General features: G+C 37.1%; 1 protein-coding gene across 1 annotated transcript in view; it reads right to left on the bottom strand.

Annotated features, from left to right (window-relative positions):
* Positions 1 to 25804, bottom strand: part of LOC121959628 (astrotactin-2-like) — a 353725-nt gene that overhangs the window by 186076 nt on the left and 141845 nt on the right. Inside the window, exons 5-7 of the mRNA XM_042509044.1 lie at positions 22222 to 22329; positions 17953 to 18099; positions 9387 to 9554 (exon numbers count right to left, since the gene is read on the bottom strand). Coding sequence (XP_042364978.1) covers positions 9387 to 9554; positions 17953 to 18099; positions 22222 to 22329 — 423 coding nt within the window. The remainder of the gene's footprint in view (positions 1 to 9386; positions 9555 to 17952; positions 18100 to 22221; positions 22330 to 25804) is intronic.

Here is a 25804-nt window from a genome sequence, read left to right as displayed (position 1 = left end):
ACATGCAGTCAGGCCAGTGGAAAGGTGTGTAGTTGAGATCGAAATGAAGGCTTGATGGTGCTGGTAGCAAGGGTGACAAAAGTAGGGGGGTAGGAATTAGGAGCACACACACACGACTGAAGACCAGCTGTGTCACAGCTGGTGTGAACCCATCACAAGATGTCCTCTTATTTTATGGTTTGTGCACATGATGACATGTTTTTGCAGCACAATTACAGAGACACAACTGTGTTAAACACCATAAAACAGAGGTGGGATTTGCATTTCTTTTATATGTATAGCGTCTGCAAAAATACATCTCCATGTGCCAGTAACTGAAGAGCCACAAAGCTGAGGAAATAAATTCATACATCATTCTTAAGTAACGATGAGCCATTTAATAGCCAACTCAACAGATTAAATTCAAGAAAATGATTAAATTCAACATGCCATCTTTCAAATTCATTACATTACAATGATAAGTACTTGATAACAATGACAGGTCTTCCTTCAGTTATGACCAGATGTAATAAATATAAACATACATTAAACTTGTCCTATATGAAAAGTTTACTTCTTTTCATTTCTGGACAGTAATTTATTTCTGAGTATCTGCACAGATTGCTTTACCCAATCTCTCATTACAGGTAGAAGAAGAAGAACAACCGAGAATAAATGTGATGTCTGAAAGTATTTTACTATGTAATATTAAACATGCCTATTAACTAGTTCCATAATCCAACATATGGACATTAAGCACAAAGAGGCAGACAACAGGCAATCTCTTATCATCTTATTCGGGCCCTATTCTCAGGTTGTTAGGTTTGTTGTTTGTTTTTTTTTTGCTAGTATTCTCAAATATGGAAATTACTTAAAGCACCCATCCTTAATTTAGATGGCTAATCTTCTTTAGGACCTATTTGTCAGTGATCGAGCCTGCATAAAGACCTGAGACAAAGGTTATTGCCCCATGAGGAGCCATACCAATAAACCCGGTATAGCTGCAGGGGGATTTATAGGTAGAAAACACCTCACTCTGAAGGGGGAGAGAGTTTGGTGTTTAAAAAGGCAGTTCGGTGCAGTCCACTTGTGTATCACAGCAGTTCTGAAAAACATCTGGCAGGTGAGCCTTTACTGCTTCTTCAGACATCCAAATACCCACAGCTCAAAGTACAAAGTAAATAAAGTTGGCCCAAGCATCAATGATGTGGCTTGCTGTTGCCTGGTGGATTTTTATTCTGTGAGCCACATCTTTCTGAATCACAACCTACAAAAGAACAGAAAGAATTGATCCAGGGGTTGCAGAGACTGTAAAAAGACGTAGGTACAGTACATTTCAGATACTTTTCTTTCTAATGACACAGACAGATCATATTGAATTCTATTTTAAATATATTAATTTGAAAGCTGGGACAAAAATAAAGTTGCTAGGGGTACTGTGCTGAATTGCTGATATGATAACACCAGAACTATTAGTAATATAACAAAATATGCTCAACAACATGGGGCAGTAAATAAAAGCCTCTCAAGAGGGCATACGCCAATGCTGTAATCAATGCTAACATTTACAGAAGAAATATTTTAATTTAACTCTAGAAAACAATGTAACAATGTAAGAAATGACATTTTAGCTTACCTTGTGTAAAACCTTAGGGTGCTGTTCAATGCTGCAAATCACAGGATTCTCCAAAATTGTGCTTGCTGTGCTGCATTCTCGAGAACAAACTGTCCACCGGTAAAATTTGACACACAGCACACATACTGCAGCTTGTCAAACTCCTTTTTTCAACAGAAAATTTTCGGACATTTTCGGACAAATATTCAAGTGAGCATGGCTTTTATGGATAAATATATTTATATAATGACATCACAGTATACAGCCATCATTTCATAATAACTTACTGTAAAAATTATAGTTACTTACTGTGAAAGTAACGTAACTAGTAGCCAGAAATTTACTGTAAAAGTACGCTTAAATATTTTACTTTGCAGATGGATTTAGGTGTTTATGATGTTAATGGAAAGTGTGAGCATTGATGATTGGAAGCTGGTTTCAGAAGTAAGGTGAGTGTGTTCACATGGACATAATTATGTGGTTTATTATCGGGTTTTTGGAATATCCACTTTATGTGTTTAAGCATGTAAACATCATATTCCGTGTGTGAAAACCAGAATATGCTAGCTGGAGTACTAAGAAACCAGGATGTATACGTGGAATATGAATTATCCGGATTCTTTGTGCTCATGAGAGTATCATATACCGAATATGTTCAGAATTGCGATAAATGTCATAAACAGGTTATTCAGGGTTTCCTACATTCATTTATTTGTGGCACATCGCCACAATTAAAACATTCACCACCACAAATAGATTCTCTAGCACTACTAAAATATATATACAGTACTGTGCGGTCATTGCGCCACACTCTCGGAACACAGAGCATACTGTTGTACTATATGGAGTAGGAGAACACCAGGCGCAGTGAAAGTGAATCTTGACCATTCATTGCAAGATCTAAAAGTTTGCATTCATTCACTCTGCACTCTGCTTATCCTCTCATCCAACAATCTGATCAGCTTTGACCAGATCAACTGATCAACTGTGAATTAAACTTTTACTGAGGGATAAAATAACTCGTGCTGAAGTTGCGTTCAAATAGCATAATCAGATTCGTAGTGAGGTAGCAGAAGTAGGTAGGGAATCAGTAGCTGTGATCTTGGTGATCTATGTAGATTCATAAGGGATCCTAATTTTGGGTTGAGTCAGTATTGGTTGCTCTTTTTTTTGATTAACTCTGGGCCTTGGTGTAGGTAGGATAAAGTTTTTTCACTGAAAAAGTACAGAGAAAGCTTCATATTTCAGAAGTGAATGTCCGGCTCGAGGTCAAGGCTTGATTAGGTCGATACTCTGAAAGTGTCGGCTGCACACTCCTGTGTGATTAGTTATGGCAAAGTTGTCTCCTTGGATATTATCTACCCACCTCTTCTGCAGTTCTTTGCCTTTGAGAAATGTGTGGAAACTATGTTTTTAGCAGAAATATGAAATTCCCTGCCATGCATACAGCCTATTCAGTGATGCCAAAAGTTATGGTTGACTGATTAGACCATGTTGTCTGCTTAATTGGGAGCTAATCACCTGTGATTGGAAATGGCTATTTGATGACAACAATTATCTTACTGTGCTCACTCAGTCCCTTTCCTGTTATATTCCAGCCAGGTGTCTACACAACCAGATACTGCACATGGGGATAGTACATTCCAGTAGAAACACCAATATTCGATTGCCAATAAAATTTGTCACCATTATGTCACCACTGTTTCCTCCTTCTCTACCTCTCTCCGTGGCTGTCTCACTCTCATCGCCCTTCTGTTCTTAATTAAGAGCCAAAAATGAAAGTGGCAATCACTCGAGAAAACACATCAATTTCCTCACTCTTCCACCTGTATAACAAACCTTGTGTAACAAATGACGTGTTTCATTGGAATGATCTCCAGTATCTCACTGTGGCTGTGTGGGTGATTTTCACATTTCAAGGTTCATGGTGCGGCGACAGAAAGAGTTATTGTTGTCCCAATGCAAATTTACGCTTGTTATAAAATTTCAAGGGAGAGAAGCTGCTCTGAACCAAAGACCTTGGGCAGACTCAACATAAGTGTTTTTCTCATTGGAGTGTGTGTGTGTGTGTGTGTGTGTGTGTGTGTGTGTGTGTGTGTGTGTTGAAAGAAAGGATAAAGCAGGGGTATATGTTAACACCCCAGCAGTTTGAGTTCCAATTAGGTGAGGTTGGAGGAGCCAGGGAGACATAATTTCAAATGAGGAAAACAAACGCAGCTAAGGAGGTTCCCAGGTCTTTATGAGGTTAGTTATGATGATAGATGGAAAGGTTCTGGAGGCAATCTATTCCTCCTTAGTAAGGCGTATAACTTTACGGGATAGGACACACTGACGAAGAACGAAATAACTCATAATAATAAACATGAGTCATCAGGTTATCAAGGCTACATCATTGGTTCAAAGTATTGCATATTCTTTTTATATTGCGATCACCTGTTATATAGTCACACTGTTATTACATGTACAAAGTACTAATTACATTTATGGGTGCAATGTATTTTCAACCCATTCACCAGGACATTTTACTACATTCTCACTGTTATTACACCATCAGTTGTTACAAAGACAGCCCATGGTTAGAGCCCAATTGTAGTCAGCTAGATCGCCTGCAGCAATCAGGCAACAGAAACAGTTGCATTGTGCCATTCATCCAATAAACTCGAGTTGAGTCAGGGGGTGAAGGTGAAGTCAGGGAAGATTGATTATCCAGGCACAGTGATACTGCTGCTGGTAGTCAACAGTCGCAGTCAACCAGCGTGACATTGAAGTGAGATTATAGAGATGGGGTGAGATAACTCGGTGAAATGATACCCGCTTGTGATTAAAGAGCATACATTGACATGAAAAAAATAAATGTGACTGACGGTGTATTTGTAGACATGTTAGGGGAAAACTGATGGATGTCTGAATGTGTAGATTTAACCCTTTGAAACTTGAGTGAACTGACTTGAATGCTGTCAAAAACATGGTAAGAAGGCCACGGGCAATGAAAGAGCATACAAAATAGCAAGAAATTAGTCAAAAGAAGAAGGAAATTATCTGAAATTTGTAAAAAAAAAAAAAAAAAAAAAGATTAAAAAAAAATCCAGTTATGATAATAATAAATATAGTTGTTTGGTTGCTTTTCTCTTTTCCCCTATTTTTTTTGTAAAAAAAAAAACATTTTTCTAAATCTACTAATTTATTGCAAACTGTGGAACATTTACCAAATTGTTGACTGCCCTTTTCTCTTATTTTTTTAAAGAAATCACATTAATCTGCTCAGGATTTTCATACTTTCGAAAGGCATCTGAAAGCAGCACAAGAAAAGCACTGTCCCTCTATGTTTCAAAGGGTTAAGATATGTATACTCCACATATCCTCATGAAATATGGGCACTTTTCAATAATTAAATGGAAGTAAAAATGCCACTATGTTTAAAACTTATCAGTCAGTGTTAAAAACAACCCACAGCGATAGAAAGCAATTCATGCTGCTTTATGTAGATGTGTCTGAACAGTCAGCAGCAGTGGGCCTTTTGTATTTCCTGATGTGTATTTTACTTGTGTACAATGGAAGAATTTTAATTTAGAATCCCCGTGCAAAAGCTAAAGACAACACAAGTAAATGTCACCATGTCCTAGGCCAGCTTTTATTAGAGTGATAAAAAAGTCATACCCCTGGGAGGTAGGAGTGCTGACAGTGCTACAGCACCCCCACACCCAGGTGTATGATCATGCTATATTTGTATTTTTGCCAAATCTTTTTTTTATGCCCCTCTTTGTCACTTGCAATATCTTTTTTTCCCAAGTTGTAGTTGTCTATTATAGTCATGTTTTTTTCAAGCACAGAACCACCTTCTAAACAGTAAAGGGCAAAGCAATAAGGTCCAGTGTGTAGGATTTAGCAGCATGTATCAGCAGGAATTGTATATAATATTAATAACTATTGTTTTCATTAGTTTACTATCATCTGAAAAAAAGAAAAGTTGTACTTTCATTACCTTGAATGAGCCATTTATATCATACGGAGTGTGGCCTCTTCCAAGGAGTCCACCTTTTGTTTATTTGGAAGCTTATATCTAGCAAATCAAGGACTGGCTCTGGAATAAGCTAAAAAAGTTTTACTTCTATAACATTACTGATGCCACTAAATCCCACGCACTTGACCTTTAAATATCCATTTCCAAAAGTTATACTTAACATGAAGTTTGGTTTTGTAAAGCCGAAGATTTGGTTCCTAAACAGCTCTCTTGCAAATTTCAGAGATGATAATCAATGCACTGGACATTTAACATCAGGGTTTGCTGGCAGTTCAACAAGTTGTCACATGGCATCTGATATTTTACCAGGCAGTTACATTTAAACACTACAAGCCCACATGTGTGTCTATGGCAGCGTTTTTTGTGTTTCCATGTCTCTTGTCAAGGATAAATTACCCACTTTGACATGGCTTATTGTTGCGGCTAGAATTGCAGCATGTTCCAAAGTCTCGGAGCACAGAGAGCAGTGCTTCCCTATGTGATTTACCCTTTGACATTTCACGACCAGTGGTTCACCCTATTGTTGGAATTGCAATAAATGTGCTTGGATGAAAGAGTTCCTTCTCTGGCGTGCTGTGTGAGTGTTATTGTTGAGTGCTATTGTACAGGGGCTACAATGCATGTAAGAGGACAGCGATGGAAATAGAAAGCTCTTTTGAAGAACACCTTTAATTTTGTCGCAGAGTGGATGTGGTTGCCCCGAGAAGATATAACATACTTGAGGGCAATTACTGATCAAATAATCTACTGCTGAAAAGGACAGATGAAAAGTGAAATAAATAAATGGAACGAGACAAGGAGACTGGGGGAGCCAGAAGTAATAGCAAAGTGAGAATGCTGAATGTACTGGGGTCTGGATGAGTAAATGATTCCATTACTGAATTGCAACCATTACCGATCTTGCTATGCATAAAAGCGCAGGGATTGATGCAAGCATATGCACACATGTCCGCACACATTCAGAATCCACAAACACATACGTGCCAAGTCCATCTTTGGCATCTCTGTGTCTACTGACTGAGTGTCTGGAGCTCTAATACATTATGCAACAGCCCTCAACATGCCCTTGACCAGGGTGACATGAATTTCACATACATTAAAGATGTAATCCATTCTAATGAGCTTAGACCTTATCTGGTTGGGCACAAAATACACAGGGGAGTTACGGCACTCAAGGGAAGATAAATATCATCAAACTGTGCACCCGGCTTTTGTTGGTATAGTTTTAATGTCAGCACAAATAAGCGCAAAACTGTATGATCTGATTGTGTACATATTGCAGTGGAGGCTGGTGATTATTTACCTGGATGAAGCAACAGGCGCTGAGGGCTTCTGCTTACACACTAACAATGTAGTTGTCTACCTCTGTGCTCTAAGCTTTGATTATACAAGGCTGCTACATTTACTCGCCAACTGTATAAGGATAGCAAACAGACTCCAGCCACACATACTCATAGCTTGAGAAATAAAAAGCAGGGACAGCCTCTCCTTATGTCGATCCTTGACCAACAACTCAGCCAATCACTCAAGCATTACATTGTTTTATGGGTGTTAGGGATCATTCTTCTGCATACTTTTTATACATATTTACTTGTATTTGATGGAAATGGAAGCAGGAGAAAGCTAGTGTTGCGTCAGTGTGTACTGCATGGTTGGGGTGGCATTGTTTGTATTATATTTGACACACAAATTTCTGAGACCTCTACAGTATCAACAAGATCAATAATTACCACCGGTTTCAAGCTTTTAAGTTTTTTAAAAGCGATTAATCACATAATTTCACAAGTAAATCACAATCAAGAGCATTTTTTAATCACATTTTTAAATCTATTATTTTTTATTATAAAACTGTTTTAAAGTCCACATTAACAAGGTAATGCAATTCTTACCAGATAGTCTTGATTAAGAATCAAATGTCAGCAAAATATCTGCATGGGACTAACATAAAGTGGCATGTCGGTACAGGGGAGACTCATGGGTACCAATAGAATCCACTTTAATACAGATATCTTGATGTCAGAGGTCAAGGGACATCTGTGAAATGGCTATGATGTTTTGACCTCGCCAAATTTTACCTAACTTTGGAGTATCATATACTCCCTTTCCTGACAAGCTAGCATGTCAGGGTTGCTACAACTGTATTCCTAGGGTCTAGTTTCATATGGAATAAGTATCATCACTCTAGCTGTAAAACTCAGTCCAGTGTCGGCTGGTGATTAATGTGACAAAAAAAAAATAAATAAATAAACGTGTTATGTATGAACCTTAATCGCATCGCAATCAACACATTAACAATGACAGCCCTAATTTTTAACAGTATTTTGAAATAATAATTTGCTCGATTGAAGAAGTGTGAAATAAGAATTGTGTACTTCATTTTGGTGTAAAATCATGTGTTTATAAATGAATACAGTAAACAGTTTAATTTGAGTTTTAAAAATCCTAAAAAGCATTTGGTTTAAAATGTCCTTCACTCTTTTAATTGTATACTTAAACCAACCAAAAATAAAATTGTATCATCATAAGAAACCAGAATAGAAATTAGGCCAGGCCTCTTCATATTTTATCATCTAAAGAAAGATAAATCTGTATGAATTAAGCTTCATAGCTGGTGGTAATAATTACACAAATCTGAATCTACACAAGTATTAATACTTTCATTAGTGTTTGACCATTATCAATACGAACACTGCATCACTGCCATTTCTTTGAATAAAATGTGTTAGATGTGCATAAAGCAGGCCCACCAGCCTTTTCCAAGGACTCTTTTTTTCAGATCACAAACACTGAAATACATTTATGAAGGTAACCCTGCAGCAAAAAAGAGCTGTCCTTCATTCTTCCACATTCTGGGTATTGCAGTCCTCGCAATTATCACAACATAAAAGACACTCAAATGCCCGTATTTCCCTCTAATCTCGATAAACTCAACACGGCTTCAAATATGTCTTTAAATTACATTTCCCACCAGTGCACAGAATGTCGGATTGACTCAATGCCATTTTACATTTTCGCTGATTATTAACCTCTGGCTTTCTGCAATCTAAATTAAGTCACTCTTTATTATTGTGACCATTTATTTCTTACTTATGTTTGACAAGATTTTTTCTTTAATGCTGTATGGAGCTTAAAAAACACATATAATGAATAATTGCCTTGAGAACCTGAATAGACCAGGTGTTTATCAGTCAAACAGCACTGCTGTTATGGGGGTGGAACTTAAAGCGTTCACTATAATATCCCCTATGTTACAGATTTACCTTTGTCCTCCATTGAACTGCATGCCTGTAATAACTGTTTTCCCTAAAAAAATAAATAATCAGAAAGATTCTATTATTTGTAGGGCCATACCCGACTCAGAATTACGCCAGTCAAATTTGATTTGACTGGCCAATATGAATATTCAATGACTAATCTTGTGTTTTAGTTGAATGTTTTCCATACAAAGTTTTAAAGTTTGAATGGACATGGACATACATATAAAACAAAAGCTGGATACTGTATCCTGTTAACTTTCTGTGAGCTGACCATCGTTGTCGCTGCCTGCATGTCTGAAGCTGCAAATAGTAACACTCACTCCACAGCAAAATCTGGGTACCAAAATGTCCACGGAAGTACACTTCACAGAAAAAACCCCTAAAAACGATTCAAGTCTCAGTCGACTGAGGGTTTCCAAATAATGATTCAAGTCTCAGACTTTCAAGGGGCGGCCCAAATTATTTGCTTAATAAATAGACCCCAGTGTGTGTGTGCATATTTGTATGGACTAACCTGTGTCCTGGTCACAAATCTGCTCACAGGGCTCAGTGGTCCTCTGGCCGCAGAAGTCCAACACCCACTGTGTGGACGAATTGGTCTGATAGTAGAGTGTTAACTTGGCTGGGTTTAGCCAATTAGAAACGTCCAGGAAGCTTCCCATGCTCACCACAAAACTACTTCCTGTGGAAAAAAAAGAAAAAAAAAAAGGCACAAGACAAAATTATTTTTCTTGTTAAGAGAAAAATACAAAGGTTGATTGTTTGGTATTTTAAAGGCTCTTTTCCTGGTTCTATTGCAAAATCAATTGGAAAGTAACTAATTCTTTTGTTTTCACTGTAATTTCAATTCCCCTCCTGACCAGGCTGAATTTAAATGAGAAAATTAAGACCTATAATGTGAGTATTGATGGGATTTCCTTGGTAATTGCAGTAGAGGGGCTAAAAGAGTTTCACGAGTCAATCAGTAAACGCTATGCTCATTGACGCTGACTTACCTTTCTTTCTTACTGCTCCCAGACCAATCGTTAAACTCTGATCACTGAACAAGATTATCCCTAATTGATGCCAATGACTTTTAGTTCCAAGGGGAGCTTTGAGGAGATTGTGCTTCAGCCCACTGGTGATTACGAACACTCTTACACTGCTATATTGTGTGTATACCGCTGGGTCGTGGAAGGTAAATTTGTGAAAGCATTTGCAATGTGTCTACATTTCTGTGTCTAAGTGAATTTTGAAATGCATTTAAAACAAAAAACAGGCCAGTGTATAAATATAGTAAATGTGAGATTAAAAAGGATTCACACATTTATTCTGTTCTGTGACGTGAAAGCCTGTGATGGTGGTCTCCGGGCTCTTTTTTTTTGTTTTTTTTTTAAAGAGAGGATTATTGCAGATGGAAAAGCTTAGAAAGTAGCCAGCAATCAAACCTGAGTTACGGGAAAAATTACAAGGCCAATGCCCTGCAGTAAGATACACAACTCAAGTGATAAATACCCTACAAAGAATGCAGATAAAGCAAACAATATCTCAAGCCTCATCTATTAATTCATTTCTTTTTTCTTTCTTTTCTTTTTTCTTTTTTTTTTTTTTTTTTTTTACAAATTTAGTTGTTCCAAATTCCTAATAGAATATGCTACCATTTGTCACCTCCCACACACATGAAGTCACTGGCAGCTTCTTTTTATTTGACGGGAAAGACGGAGAGCCTTACAAAATCCACTCATATGTTAAAGTTTAATTATCTGACAACCTCGCAAAACCTGACCTGAGCCACTCATCTAGACTGTATAGACCAATAACATCCCTGCAGTGCTGCCCCCAAGTAAATATTACATTGCTTGTAGCGATTATTCTGCTGCTGCACCCACAGTATGGACTGAAGTAAAGTTGAAATGTGTCCAGCTCAGATGGAGGAGTGAATGTGAATGGTCTATGAAAATGGGACTGTATGGGTTAATCTAGAGCAGCATAATGGTATGTTTGTCTTGTTTCACTGAGCCTGAAATTCAAAGCAAAATGTGCCCCTAACACACACGCACACACAAAAACAAAAAGAAACAAATTAATTAAATACAACAAAAATCGAATAGAGGAGAAAAATCAATCAATCAATCAATCAACTTTATTTATAAAGGGCAACAATAGCTAAAACAAAGTGCTGTACATCAGGGCAAATACAATCTAAAAACAGAACACATAAAACAAGCAACAGCACAATAAAATAAGAACAAAAAAGATCCAAATATTGAAAGCTAAAGTCTGTAGTCCTAGCAAGCCAGGTCACCATAATGTGTTCATCACTGTATGTGGATATCATCAGTGACAGAAAATGAAAGGCAAAAGCTACTGGGACATAGTGCAATAAAAAAAAAAGAAAACAAAGAAAATTAACAGAAAAAATCACAATGTAGTTTGCATATTTGCACATGCCGTACTCTTACTCTTTCAGTTGTTGTTATGTATTACTTTTGTTTCGTATAATCATGATAAATCTTTAAAAAAAAGAAGAAAAAAAAGTTTTCTTCCTTTCTTTTGAGCAATGGCACCAGGGGAAGCCTGTCCAAGGCATCGAATGTGCAAGGTCTGGCACTTCTGAAAATAAAAACATTGTTAAAAAAAAAAAAAAAAAAAACTTCCCCCACTCAAACCCCCACTCTCTGAAAAAAGGGCCATGGTTGCTGTTCTTGAACAGGAAGTATCAAGTACTCACCAGAATGCAAAAAGAAAAAAAAGGCCAAAATACACACATAATTCTTCAGATGGTATCCTGAAAAGCATCACCCAGGTCAGGCTGACCAAACATGAGTTTAACAAGAGCATTTCCTGCAGCTCTGCAGTTAGTGAACAGACCTGCCAGGAGCCCTCATTTGCGGAGAGAGTGGAAAAAAAATCTAATGGTCTCAGCTCACACAGAGAGGAGGCAATTGTTAGATTATGGGTTGGTTTCTCTGAGACCTGTGAAGAAACCCCTCCTGAGCAGTAAGAACATTGCTGATTGCTGGCAATTTGGCTGTGCATATCGTGAATTGATTGCAGCAGACTGGGGCAAAATTATTTTGCTATATTAAACCCCTTTCAACTGTGTTGGGAACAGATGTGGAATAGAAAGCAGAGCACATCCGTGTCATGGCAACAGAGATAATTTAAGTGACAGTGCACATCTAGCGGTTGTTTATTCTGTCAATCAAGTAAAACAATTATCCCCCCTAAAAAAAAAAATATTTACAATGACTGACAACTTAATTATGATAATTATGATGATGATGACCATTAATTAATTAATTATTATTACTCATTATTATTCATTTATTTATTATTTTTTTATTTGCTGCATTATTATAATTTTATTTTATTTATTTTTTATAATTTTAAATGCCAGAGCACTGATGGGAATTGTGAAGTGGAGTGTATGTGGAGAACATATTGGAGTAAGTAAAAAAAAAAAAAAATAAAATAAATAAATAAATAATAAGTTGGAATTTGCACATACCATAGCCTTTTATGTTTGATACTTATTATTCTTTGTTAGCTAAATTGTTTATTTGCATTGATATCTAATCATTTCCTGTTCTTGTTTGTAATATATGTAATAAATATAAATAAAAGTTATATGTTTTTTTTAGGTGGTTGGGGTCCTTTCTATTGCACTGAAAGTGCTAGCTTCAGCAGCACTGATTATGTCTTCATAAATTATGCATTTCTTTAAACTTATTACCACCTTTGGACCTTAATTTTAAGCAAGTCATTTATAACTCTGTTTCTGTCATGTAACCAAAAAAAAAAAAAAGCTTTCCTTCCTGGACTTAATACTGAAAATGTAATTCTTTCCTAATTTGTAAAAGAATCCAATAACTCACTTCACAATTTGGAGTGCAGAAACAAGAATATTAAGTGTTAATCCCATTAACCTTTAAGAGTTATATTTAATTCCACCCACATTTGATTTAGCAATGACTTTGTGACATTATCCTATTCCTCCTATTCTGCATGTCCAGTTCTTCATGCTGCCTACATGGAAGCTTTCGTGTCGTCTGTGATCTCCTGCAGTGTCACACCTGTCTACTAGTCACCCCTGTTGAATTAACTGACCTCATCCCTTGCACGCTCCTTTTTCCGTCCATCACTTATCATTTCCGCAGTATATAGAGAGTGGCCAGCTCACACCTCTCGCATGTCAGATTATACGCGCTGCCTTGTAGCCATACCACAGCATTATAGTCCTCACTCCTGCCTGCCTGTTCCTGTTTAGACCTAACTTATATTTATACGTGACTTGCCAGTTTGGATTTGCTTTGTTTGTTTATCTGTTGGAATTGTTTGTTTGTTTGTTCTGACTGCCTGCCTGCTGCCGACTGTATGCCTGCCAGACTATTGGGTTAAGCCGCCTTTTATCACATCTGCTCTGCCTCAGGTGTCTGCTTTTTGGAGTCCAATTCCAGTATACACAAGTTTTCAGAGGAGCAATAAAACTCAAAGTAAAAAGCCCTGCTTAATAAAAAGAAAAAAATGCTTTATGGAACACAGAACATACAGATTGTTTTTTTTTGGGTGGGTGGGGGGCTAAGGTGTTAATTTTGTCCTGAGGGGGCACAGGTGGTGGAGTCATACACATTAACATATTGAGCTCTCTGGTGATCGAGATCGTCTATGGAAAATCTCATCAAACTCCAATCATTAATTTTTGATCTCTTATTTGAAAAGTTGAGAACCGAGCATCAAGTCAGAGGTCGGCTCTCCCATACTTTCAGAAACTGCATGTGTATATGTGGAGATTCTGCCTTGTTAGTAGCAGCAGAGCAAAGGTCAGGAGGTCACAACAAAGATCAATAATAATTTCACAGGGACTACACATATTGACAGAAAATTTCACAGCAAGATAACTAACCATTGTAGAGATATCTTGCGATGGACTACAGCGCAGCGAAGTCTAAACCTCTCTGACCCTTTCTGTGAGATTTGTAAATATAGTTCCTCCAAGTTGGATTCACAGAACACTCTTAACTTTGCAAACTTGTTGTAAATAGCTCATTTCAGCCAATGAATGCCACTTGATTTTTTCATTAGCATAATTGACATCCATTAAATGGCTAAATTTGTGGACAGGTTCCACAAACATGAGACAAAAGAGTAAATAAAAACAAATTATAATAATTTCACAGTACAGAGCTTCAAGTCTTGCTGTTAGAAATCAGCAGACGCAAAGATAGCAAGTAGTCAAGAAGACGTGACACTTATGGAGATATCCGACAAGTGAGTATTGGAGCCTACAGTAGGTGATGTTACACTGGCAGGTGTTAAAACGGAGGATTATCCTGCGTAAATTCCCAGAGGCAGCTGAGAGCAGAGTGAGAGAATTCTCCTACTGTAATGTACAAGCTGCTGCGCAATATGCCAATCAAAGTAATACAAATCTAATCTCTCTGTAAATTTTCAAGCCATGATGACTGTAATGTGATTAACGTAATATAATTTTTGCATTAAGTTTATGCTAAATATATTTTATGTTAGTCATTTTTTAAAATTGTATTTAAAGAAATGTTTCACTGCTGAAATGTCTGTTTGTATACGAGTTTCTCCCACAATGTTATGTGAAATTTGTCAAGAAAATTTTGGTTTTCTTGAATGCCTCCTCTGTGAACTTCAAAAATGGATTTCAAAAATGGAGAGAATTTGAAGTGAATTGAAGGAAAAGGGTCCATTTTTGACAACAGCAAGACTACTTCAAAACATCAGTTTACAAACTCACAAAACTACTTCCCAGACAGAAAGCCCTTCCCAACGGGGAGCTGAACTAAAAGTGAAACTTATATACGATCGCTAGTGTGTTTGTGTTATTGTGTGACTTTGGTGAATCTAAACCAACACTTTAAACTAATAGTCATTGAACACAACACTGATTGAGACAGCAGCAGACCACTAGTTCCTTTGTTCAGCAAGGTAAAATTACTGTTTTTGTAAATGTAGTCTGGCTCCAAAGAGAGCATATATAAGTTTCACTTTGAGTTCAGTTCCTCATCACAAAGGGTTGTCTGTTTGTAGAGTTAAGACTGGATAAATAAGACTGTGATTATACTGCGTGAACTGTGTGAGAATTTGTAAATGGAAGTTTTGATATAGTTTTTCTTTTCTTAAACATGGACCCCTCTTACTTCAGTTCATCAAAAACTTTTTCCATTTTTGAAATCCTGGTTCACTGAGGATGCATGCCGGGAAAACACTTTTTTTGGTTTGTTTTTTTTCACAAATTCAACAAAACATGGAGTTAGTAATTAATAAACAAATGGTCATTCTGGGAGTGAAGTATTCTTTAAGCTCCAAGCTTATTCAGATGAAGGCACTGTGATTCTTAAAAGAAATTAGTGTTTTCATTTGGAGAAAGTCAGAATATCTGTACCCTACTAATAAGACAAGTCTGGACCACTCATGAAAATCATACCAAGGGAAAATTCAGTGTACAAGAAAATTGGTAAATGACACAAATTCCCATGAATCACTCACATATATGCCACTTAACAACAAATCATTTCTTACAAGCAGTTCTTGCATGCGGCCCAATTTCATTATAATTTGACAGAATCCAATTATACAGTGTGCCAACTGAAATGTAATTTGATTGGGTTGGGTAGAACTAGTGGGAGGAAAACTAACGTCAGTGCCTAATTATATAATTCAGCTCAGGACAAAAAACTCAAACTACTGACCATTAAACATATTTTACAGTTGATTTGCTTACACTATAGCTTTAGGTGCTCATCTTACATGTAGTTACAGAGTTTACTGTAGAAGTTGAAGTATTATGTACCGTTCCATTTCTATTGTGTGTCTAGGTGCACACAAATTGTGGGTGTGTGGGCGGACTAGAAATGAGGCCCCGGCAGCAAGAGCACCTGATCGACTGATATGTGAATGCTTTCAGAGATATGGCAATCATTAGTTAAATTGCCTCAGCTCCTCACTCCCTCTAACTTCACTTAACTCCTTGCACATTTTCCATATTGGCCTCTCTTACCTCCCAGCAAGGTTTATACTGTGGTATCTTGCCAATACACGGACCCAATTTACAATTATCCCACAGCCAACAAGGAATTTAAAACACACTCAGTGGGACGGCTCTCTCAGTACTTGCCTGGGCACCTACATACTTGATTATGCTGAATTTACTTTTATTTCACAAATACTTTGTGTGACCATCTCAAGGCAAGAAAAAAACTTGTCATTTTGCACTGGTTGATCTTTTTCTAGACTAGTGGGAAAAAAAATGCCAAAAATGCACATTTTGTTCTTTATTTTAGTTCAGATTTCCGTTTTGGAAATGTATGTGAAAAGCACACATTTAATTAGACGATGCATCACTTGCATAAAATATTAGAACATTCTGAGGATTTTAATTCTCTGTGCCAAAAATCTCCACTTGAACAGCATTTACATACACTAAAATTCCCACTTTTTATAAATAGGTCTGTTAATATATATTACTCACAGCCTAATTTAGATATCATTTTATTCCTAACTACAGAGATATAGAAGTGACAATAAACTGATTCTGATTATAAAAATATATTGGAAATTTATATTTTTAAGGCTGTTTGTGGTATTTTCTGATTTATGGCATATCTAAAATTCCCTCTGTAAAAACATTTGATTCTAATATGACAACAAGGTAAAACAAGAATTTTGAATCTGACTTTTTCCAATGTTTGCATTTTTTTTGTTGTGCAAATGTGTGCAAATTAGCACAGTATTTAATTAGATAATGGCTCATTTTTATATTTAAACAACATTTCAGAAACTTTCAGAAAGTTCAATGGTGATGTGAATTAGTTAAAAATGTTAACCTATTTACCTGGGGTGTCACCCCTCCAATACAGTGACATCAGCTCCATATTGTCAAAAAATTATATCTATTCTACTGTCTTGACAGCATTTTTGATGTGTGTATGCTATACAGACAGCCTCTTTTTGCAGTATTACTAAAAACAGAAATAAACCTTGACGTACTTCTGTCACATTGGTTCAATGTTTGAGTCAATTGAAAAGGTGCAAGCCACAGAAAAGGTTAAAATTCCAATCTACTGTATGCTGTCACATGTAATAGTCTTCATGCCAAAAGCATGATGCGAAAAAAAATAAATAAATAAAACATCATATTTTGAGCATACTGCTCTTCATCAGTCTGACGGCTCAAAATGTCATTCAGTTGTCTGTGGTGATAATAAATCTTTTTTTTTCTCCATCAGGAGCTTAATGTTCCTGATTTTTGCTCAATTTTTTGGTTCCAGCGTGCACATGATTTACTCTTTGTCGGATGAATATGCGTTTTTGCACTTTATCAGTCGTGCAGAGGGGCCACTGACACTGGAAAGCATTGAAAATGAAAACCACAAATCACAGATGAGGGGGTGGTGATTTTACTGCGAGCCATTTGTAAATAGAAAACAGGGGAAGCGCACAGAGCAGTCCCTGGTCCATTAGCTGTTCCTCCCAACAACAAAAACTATACAAATTGCATAATATCCTTCACCACTCCATTAAAGCACGTATCTACTGGACAGTCATCGCTCCAGTATGCTGCTTGAAGGACAACTGTATCCAATTATGGCTGAAAAAAAAAAGAAAAAAAAAAGATGTTCCATGATGGATAGTGGCTATTACGATAGCATGCACAAATCTATATCCTTTTTTAGCTTTTACCATGAAGCTCAACTTTGCCCGAGGCTGGTATATTCTACTACAATTTCTGTGGGCTTATTATAAAAGAAAACTTCCTCACTAAGTTTCATTCTGACTTTAGATGGTTTTCTGTTGGTGATCTGTCTTTCTCCCCTCCTTATTTTTTTCCTTCTGGATTTTCCCACATCGTATTGTTTCAATTGAAATAAGAGTGCAAAACAATAAATGATATAAGCTTTTCCTTCTGAATTTTTCCACATCTACGGTTTCATTTGAAATAAGGGTGCAAAAAATAAAAAAGTAAAACAGTGTGATAAAGAAAACATATCAATCTAACTGCGTAAAACTGACTGTTTGACATTCACTTCGCTGAATATTCAGCCAAGGTCTAATGAATGTGTTGCACTCACCATCCGCGACAAAATGCTCAGGCACATGGAGGGTAACCTTGACAGTGAGAGGGCAGGAATCCTGCGTAGCATAGACAATGGCAATGACACATGTGCTGATGGTAATCAACGTCAGGGTGACCTTATTTAGAGGACTGTGCGGGTGGCCTAGAGGTAGAGAAAGAGAAAAAAAAGGTAAAAAGGTGAACAGTTTGACAGAAGCCCTTTTGTCTCCATCAGGGTCTCAAACAGACGACTGTATTTGAACATCCTTGATAGGAAGTACTTTTGCACAATAGAACATAATACACTCAGACACATAATGCCTGAAACTATATCATCCAATTTAGCACAGTGCTTTGTTGAAAATACAGCCTCTAACTCTCCTTCAATCCTTGAAAGTGTACTTAGTTTTACTCCTGATATATGAATGTAACCCAGGTTCAAGTTTGGCCTGAGTAAGTAAAGGATGACCTGGAATACCCGCGCCTCTGCAGAACAGCCCAGGATGCTTCGCCTGTGTGATATATGATCTTATTGCCACTGACAGGGTTATAGATTGGTTGTTTTGGTTGCCCTTTGGCTCTGTCAGGGCTCCCATTTCCAAGCCAGATATAAGGAATGAAATTAGCCACTTAACCTCTGTCTACTGATATTTATCATGTCAGCATGTTCAAAGGAGGCTTACTGGGATGTGATAGGGATAAGATAGTGATAGTGCTGGTTTGGAAACACTGTTGTAACTGATAAAAAAACATCCCACAATGAGCCTCATGTAGGAGGTGATATACAAATAGATTTCTTTTTATTTGTTTCCAAAGTTTGTTCTTATTCTGTACGTACCCAATGATTTCTGGAATTCACTATCTTTGTTTATTTTCATCTTGCCCCCACCCAACCCCAAAAAAAGAAAACACCAAACACCTTGTTTTCACAGTACACAAATAGTTTGTCAAAGTAATCATAAGTTTAACATTGTAGGAACATTAAAAACATGTAAATATCATAGTTAAATTTAGATTGTTATGTGTTTTCAGTTTGTTTGAGTAAGTATGATGACTAGCTTATCAAATTTGTGTGCTAAAGAAATGCTGTTGGCCCCTTACCTATCCTGATAACAGGATACGTCAGAATAACAGATCCTCACACAATTTCAAATCTTTTAGATATTTTTTCAAACGTTTTAAATAAAGTTAGAGCAGTTGGACAATCACTGATGCAATGTGCAAATGGCCAAATGGATTGAATTGAATTGAAACAATAAACCATCATAGAAAAAAGTTTAATCAGTAACCCCCTGTGACAGGACAGTCCAGCGAATCATATCAGAAGTTTGGTAACAGTGAGATGCAGCTCAAGGTCAAAACCAGGGAGACAAAGTTAGGATAATGAATCCACCCACACTGGATCAAATGTCTCCCAGTCACGATGTTGTGAAGGGACAGGGACAACAGCTGTCCGCAGCAAAAGTGGCAGAGCAGCTAATCCCTTTGGGGTGTGGACGGTGTCACTGAGCTCGTGAAAAGGGTCCCTCAATTACTATAAAAGCCCACTGAGTAGACAAAAGCATGTACGCTCACGATGGCAAACACTTACTTTATGGCCACAAAGCAAACACCTAGTTGATGCACTCACACATGCACAGAAACACTAAAACAGACACATACGTAAATATAGTATGAGTGAATGTAAAGCATCTACAATACACGGGGCAACCCTTAAGCTTAAAAGCTTAGGTTGAACTTGAAATGCCTTCCTTTTTATTTATTTCCCTCTTTGTATCTTTTACAGAAAGCACAGCCTTTTTACACAGGCTGTTACTTTAACACAGATCACGGCCAGAGGTTTTATGTGAGCCCATGTGCTTTTCTAATAAAATCTAAGAGCCCATTTATAAAGAGGGGACAGTTTAGACAATTACTTACAATTGGGTTTTTTTGTGAACAATCAACTTAAAATTCCACAACAAATGCATATCCTGTTACAATTTATATGTATGTTATTCACAACTAGATTAAGTGAAGTCTATAAAGACAATTTGAGAAACTTCCTGTTTATAAACCTATACTTAAAATCTATACATCCATCCCACAAATGGTTACTTGAGATGACATTTAATAACAATTTACTTAACATTTTTGTAGTACCATGAACACCTCCTACAGAGGCTCCATACCATGTCAAAAAATCCAACCATCCATTAATATTCCACTATAACTGCTCATCTTGTTTAGGGTCTTATGAGTGATGAACTATAGATGATGAATTTCCTCAGTTTAAAATTAAGTCATCACCTTTAAATGTTACACATATTAGATTCTGGGACATTAATAATGTGTTTTCAATGAACTCCGTAGAAAATTAGGAACAATTTGACCTTGAGAATCTATTATAAATTTTGGTTCCTAGGTTGCAACTCCTGCTCTGCAAAAAAAAAGTTGCATCTCTTGAAGTATTTTTCTGCCGGGCAGGAACTACCAAGGTAGATTGCAGTACAGTATTGAATGTCAGTGATTGGCAAATTATAATCCAGCATCCTCATCTCATTCACTGTTCGTACTTATACTTCCTAAAAGTAAAGCACTATAATTCAGATATAACCCCGTAAGCATGAGGCAGGAGGTTCTGATAGTGGAATGTATGAGCTGCCGGATGCCCTTCATCATATGATAGGAGCAAAGGAGGAAATCTAAACTGTGGTTAAAAAAAAAGCAACAAAGTGCATGTAGGGAGGTAGTCGGGGTGATGAACAGGTCAAACAAACAGAGGACTTTGACCCAGGAGACCGGGGTCTGTAGACCACGTGAAACCAAAAGTCAACTTTGAGTTATTTTAGGTTCAGTAAAGTACAAAGCATTTCTCACACATTAATTTATTTTCGATGGGCCCTCACAAGAACATCTGCCACCACCAACTGATTTTCTATATAAACTGTTTATTAGGAATATTGTTGGAATAGACTAGACTATTTGGTTATTCACACTCTTGGAGCTCAGAGTGCATTCTGGGCACAGGCAGAGCAGCAGAATGCCAGGCCCAGTGAAAGTGAAACTTGACCTTTCATTGCTCTAGGTCTAAAAGTTTGCTTTCACTCATCCCTGCAGAAGCTGCTCCTTCCCCCATTGATCTGATCAGCTCTGTTTGGATTAATTGTTCAATTATCCACACTGTGACTCAAACTCCACAAACTGCAAATAATTCTATGGGAAACATGGTGTCACGTCATGTTAAATGTAATGTGACAACACCCAACCATGATTCTGTTTCTAAACCTAACCTAACTGATAGGGGTGCTACTTTGTGGTAAGATATATGAACTGTTGCACATGCATATGTTGAACCAAGCCTCTTTAGCACTTTGGTTTGCCTTTCTATCTATTTGTTTACCTCTGCCAATCTCCTATATAACATTGATTCAGACATCACAGTAAAGCACAAAAAAGAGAACTACAAAATTCAACACATTGGCCTAATCTCCACCAGCATAACTGTATTAAGATGTTTTCATTTGTTAAATCCCTAGGATTACCACAACACGTATTGAAAATATTGTCCTTTGAATGGTGTAGAATAACAAATTACCCTGAATTATGGAAACTAAGAAGGACCAGACACTTGTGACATGCTATATTAATAATACGATTCATATGGAAGGCGTGATTTTCCTCCCCCTCTGATACAATGCTATATGATAGTGAACTGCAGGCACAGGAAATAATAAGAATACATGGATTTCCAATATTTTTCAATCAATATGGCCACCAAAGGGAACACAAACAGACTAATTCTCTGTTTTTCATGTTCTCCGGGTCACTCACTCACATGCACACAACTGCAAAATCTGCATACAGTCTTCACTATCACATTACACTTTGTGGTAAGGGAAATTAAAATCATGCTTCCCATTAAAGTAATGTGACTCAGCTTTGCTCATCACTGAGCCTCCATTTACATCAGCTCATATATCTGCTCTGAGTGTCATTGAGCTGTGCCATGGACCAGCACTTTAAACCCCAGCGGGAATGTGCATGACTCCTTCCCACTTCCAGCTACGCTGACAATTCCAGACATGTCTAGCCTCATTTCACTCAGCTATAGGCTCACATTCAACCAGAGTAAGGTTGGAACTTGTTTTCAAAATGTTTTATTGTATTTTATTCATTTTTTACTGTATTGCCTTCTCAGCAGTATGCAGTGGAAAAGATGGTCCCCCCCAGTGCTTGTTAATGTGATTTAAATGTAACACATTTATAACAATACACAAAGATGTACACCTGTATTCTCTCTCACCTTTGCTGCGCCTTCGTCCTCTGTGCTGCTCTGTGTAAAACTTCATTTGGCTGTCATCTTCAGGCTCTGACCCTGATTCCCCTTGAGGCCCAAAGACACCTCCAGGTGCTGGCAGTGAGAAGATAAGAGGAGAAAAAGTGGTGAGTAATTCAAGTAGAATTATTCAATCAAAGTATCTTAGAATACAGTTCTGAAAAAAAAGCTACCATTAATCAGCAAGTGATTTAGGAAATCAGTTCTTAAACGCAGGACAGAGAAATGTGTGAGAACTGTATGGACGAGATTATAGTTATTCAACACAGGTAAGTCAATCACAGTGGTCTTGACTCGTGACGACTGTGATTATGGAAATGCAAAAGGACGAAAAGGGTTCACGTTCAGTCTGGATGCTATTTTCCCATGTTTCAGTGTCTGAGTGACTAATGGGAACAACAGTTTTTGAAACTGGTCCTGTACTGAGTGAGAGCTGCAGCCAGCAGCTGCAAAACAGGCTGCAGTATAATCACTCAGTGTTATTATGCACCGTCAATTTATGTCTACTAAACGTGCCTGTTATTGCTACTGACAGGCTCAAATTGTTATAGTAAGTGTCACAGGTCGACCTTTTGTTAAAGCATGAGATACTTTTTGTTTACCCAGAAACAGCCTTGAAATTGATATTACCAAACTTACCAGACTTCATTTAAATAAACTAATTTTATCATCGCAAAAAAAACTTAATTTATATTGGATAGAAGCAAAATAAAACCGACCAAAGCTATCTTGTGTCATATTTCCATTGTTCCAAGAACTGTCAAATCTGGTTTGGCTGAAATAAACCCTTAATTTATACTGTTAGATACGAATATATACTGGCTCTATATATGCTAGAGGTATGATGGGTGATAGCAGTTGAACAAAAAGGATCTTACTCATTTTCAAAAAAGTCAACCTCTGTAGGGACACTTCCCATACTATTAGCCTGTTTCGCCACCACCTGCTGAAACCCTGTCACTCAATACTGGACCTATGTCAAAAACTGTTTTGCCCATTAGTCACTTCAGAACAAAAACATGAGAAAGGTCCAGGTTTATAGTTACTGCTTCATGGAGATGACTAAAACCTGACTGTACTAAATCAATCCAAACTTAATTGAAGCATATATTTGATTGCATTGTTTAAATCAATCCTGTTTTATCTGCAAGCATAGTTTTTCCTCTTTCCCTATTTCTTATGGTGTTCTCCATGAATCAGTTCTAAATTATTATTAGTACTTTACTTACATTTTAATTGGGTTAATTTTACATAAAAGCATCATCTGTTTTACCAATGCGCTGATGATACACTGCTTTATGTACCACTGAAATACCAATAACAGACACTGACCTCATATTTTAGCCTGTGTATTGGACATGACTTGGGAACTTTCCTTCATCAAACTTTAATTCTGACCTTTTTTCAACAGGGCCCAAAACATCCATTAGCTTGCTCTGGTATTTTCTACCAATGAATTAGGGTGAGAAACCTGGGTTTGGGTGAATGTCAGGCCAAGATTAGGGGATGGGGAATGACAAATTAACCAAACTTTAAAGACTCAATTGTAATGTCCACACACCTGAAAGGAAAAACAAAAAGAAAAAAAAAACCTTTTTCAAAGTGGTTGCTATACATCACACAATGTGGTTACATTCAACCTCTATTAAAGAAGTAAGAAATTCCACAGATTTCCACCCTTTGCTGTCCCCTCTTGTCAGATCTATTGGCCACTGTTGGTAATTTGTCCATTGTAAGTCTCTCGAGCTCAATTTGTTAATCAAATTGGGTCACATCCCCAAAGTGTGTGCATGCTTGTGTTTAAGTCAGGGTGAGAGCAAGAGCGAGGATGTGAGAGATAAGAGGCTTTGTTTGTACTGCACTGCCACTGCGACATCAAAACACACATTCCTGCTAAATGCACAGGGGCTGCCACATAGCGATAATTGCAAGGGATTTGCAAAGTGTTAAGCCACTGATGGATAAATAAGTAATCTAAAATAACCGAACAGTGTGGAGGGCTTCAATCTGCATTCTAAGCCTGATATAAAAGGTCTACCAGAGAGTTCCTGTTAAATATTCTTATTACTGTAAATCACATTTTTAAGCATTGTTATAACAAAGTATTTTAGCCAGAGTCACACCCTTAAAGAAATGACTTTATGCTAATAACATCCATCTAATTTCCTCATGGTTGTACATATGTTTTGCTTGTATAATCCCCGGGATCATAGTGATTACACTTGCTAATCTCCCAGAGTGGAAAGGGGATAATGGACAGAAAGAAAATCAATGCTTTTCTCTTGACTATGAAGGAGCATCTGAGAGAAAATGCTTCACCTGTTGACAGCAAATAGAAACAAGGGCGCACAGAAAAAGAAAATGTATAACAGGGTTGTTGTGAGGTATGTCAATACACTGATCCATATAATGTGTGGACAGTTGATAATGGCTCATACATATTTACTTCTCTGCAAGAAGCAAAAGCTTTCCTCCCAGAGGGATGATTATAGACCATGATTATACCTCTAAGTGCTGTGCATTGGTAATTGTGTCTTTCATGGTACATGATTACAAAAATGCAATGCAATTGAGATAAAGGGGGGTTTGAGTAAAATACTTTTTGGGAATGTGTATAAGGTGATAGATTTCCTCTTTAATGTTTCAAATGAGACCCCAGCATTTATCAATTATCTGATAAAAGCAACGGCAACAAGTGTAGTACAAAGAACAACTTTATTGGAAGACATTGGATTTAAGATTGTGACGTTCAGCAGGGTTAAATGACCCTGAACCTGGACTTCTTGCCCTTCTCAATGCACCTTGGTAGTTGGTTTTTAAAGCAAAATCTTGGACACAAGGGAAAGAAAAATGTAAAAAAAATCATTCACTTCTACTCCTACTTGCAGATCCAGACGTCTTAAGAGACCTTCTGAGACTGCGACATTTTAGGAGTGAGTGTAAGATAGACCATTTATCACAATAAGTGATACGCTAGTTGATGCATAAGATTGCCTTCAAGATACCTTCTCTACCAGAAGCAGAATTTCTTTCCTGTTTCAGGTGGTTTTCTCTTTGATTTTATTTAAGGACATCTTCAATCATTACACCATCTCCTATAATAATAACAATAATAATAATAATAAATAAATTGTTATATAAAATGTTAATTGTTACTGCAAATATTAAGGAGAAGTTAAGGTTTTTTAAAAATTACTTATATAATCAGTTCAGTAAAATTTACAGATGTCCTCTTTAGAGCATTCTTACATATAATTATTAGATGTTTGATACATATGGAACCCGGGCTCATCTTAATATCCCTTCCTAATGAAACCATGTCACAAAATACTTTCAAGGATTACATCTAATCCAGCCAATAATTGTACACATTAGAGAGGACAAGTTAGAAACACTGGGCACTTACAGCTTCTTTCTTCTGTCAGGACGGTAGAGCACATTCACAGCATTGAAGCGATTGGTCATTTCAGTAATACAGCATTGTGTGAAAACTAGCTCAGAGGAGAGCTCCATTTTCCAATATTGATTATATTCTAACAGAATAAACTTT

The sequence above is a fragment of the Plectropomus leopardus genome, chromosome 20 (assembly GCF_008729295.1).
Source record: "Plectropomus leopardus isolate mb chromosome 20, YSFRI_Pleo_2.0, whole genome shotgun sequence".
In the NCBI taxonomy this organism is placed as follows: Eukaryota; Metazoa; Chordata; class Actinopteri; order Perciformes; family Serranidae; genus Plectropomus; species Plectropomus leopardus.
This window is presented reverse-complemented; position numbering and strand designations above follow the sequence as displayed.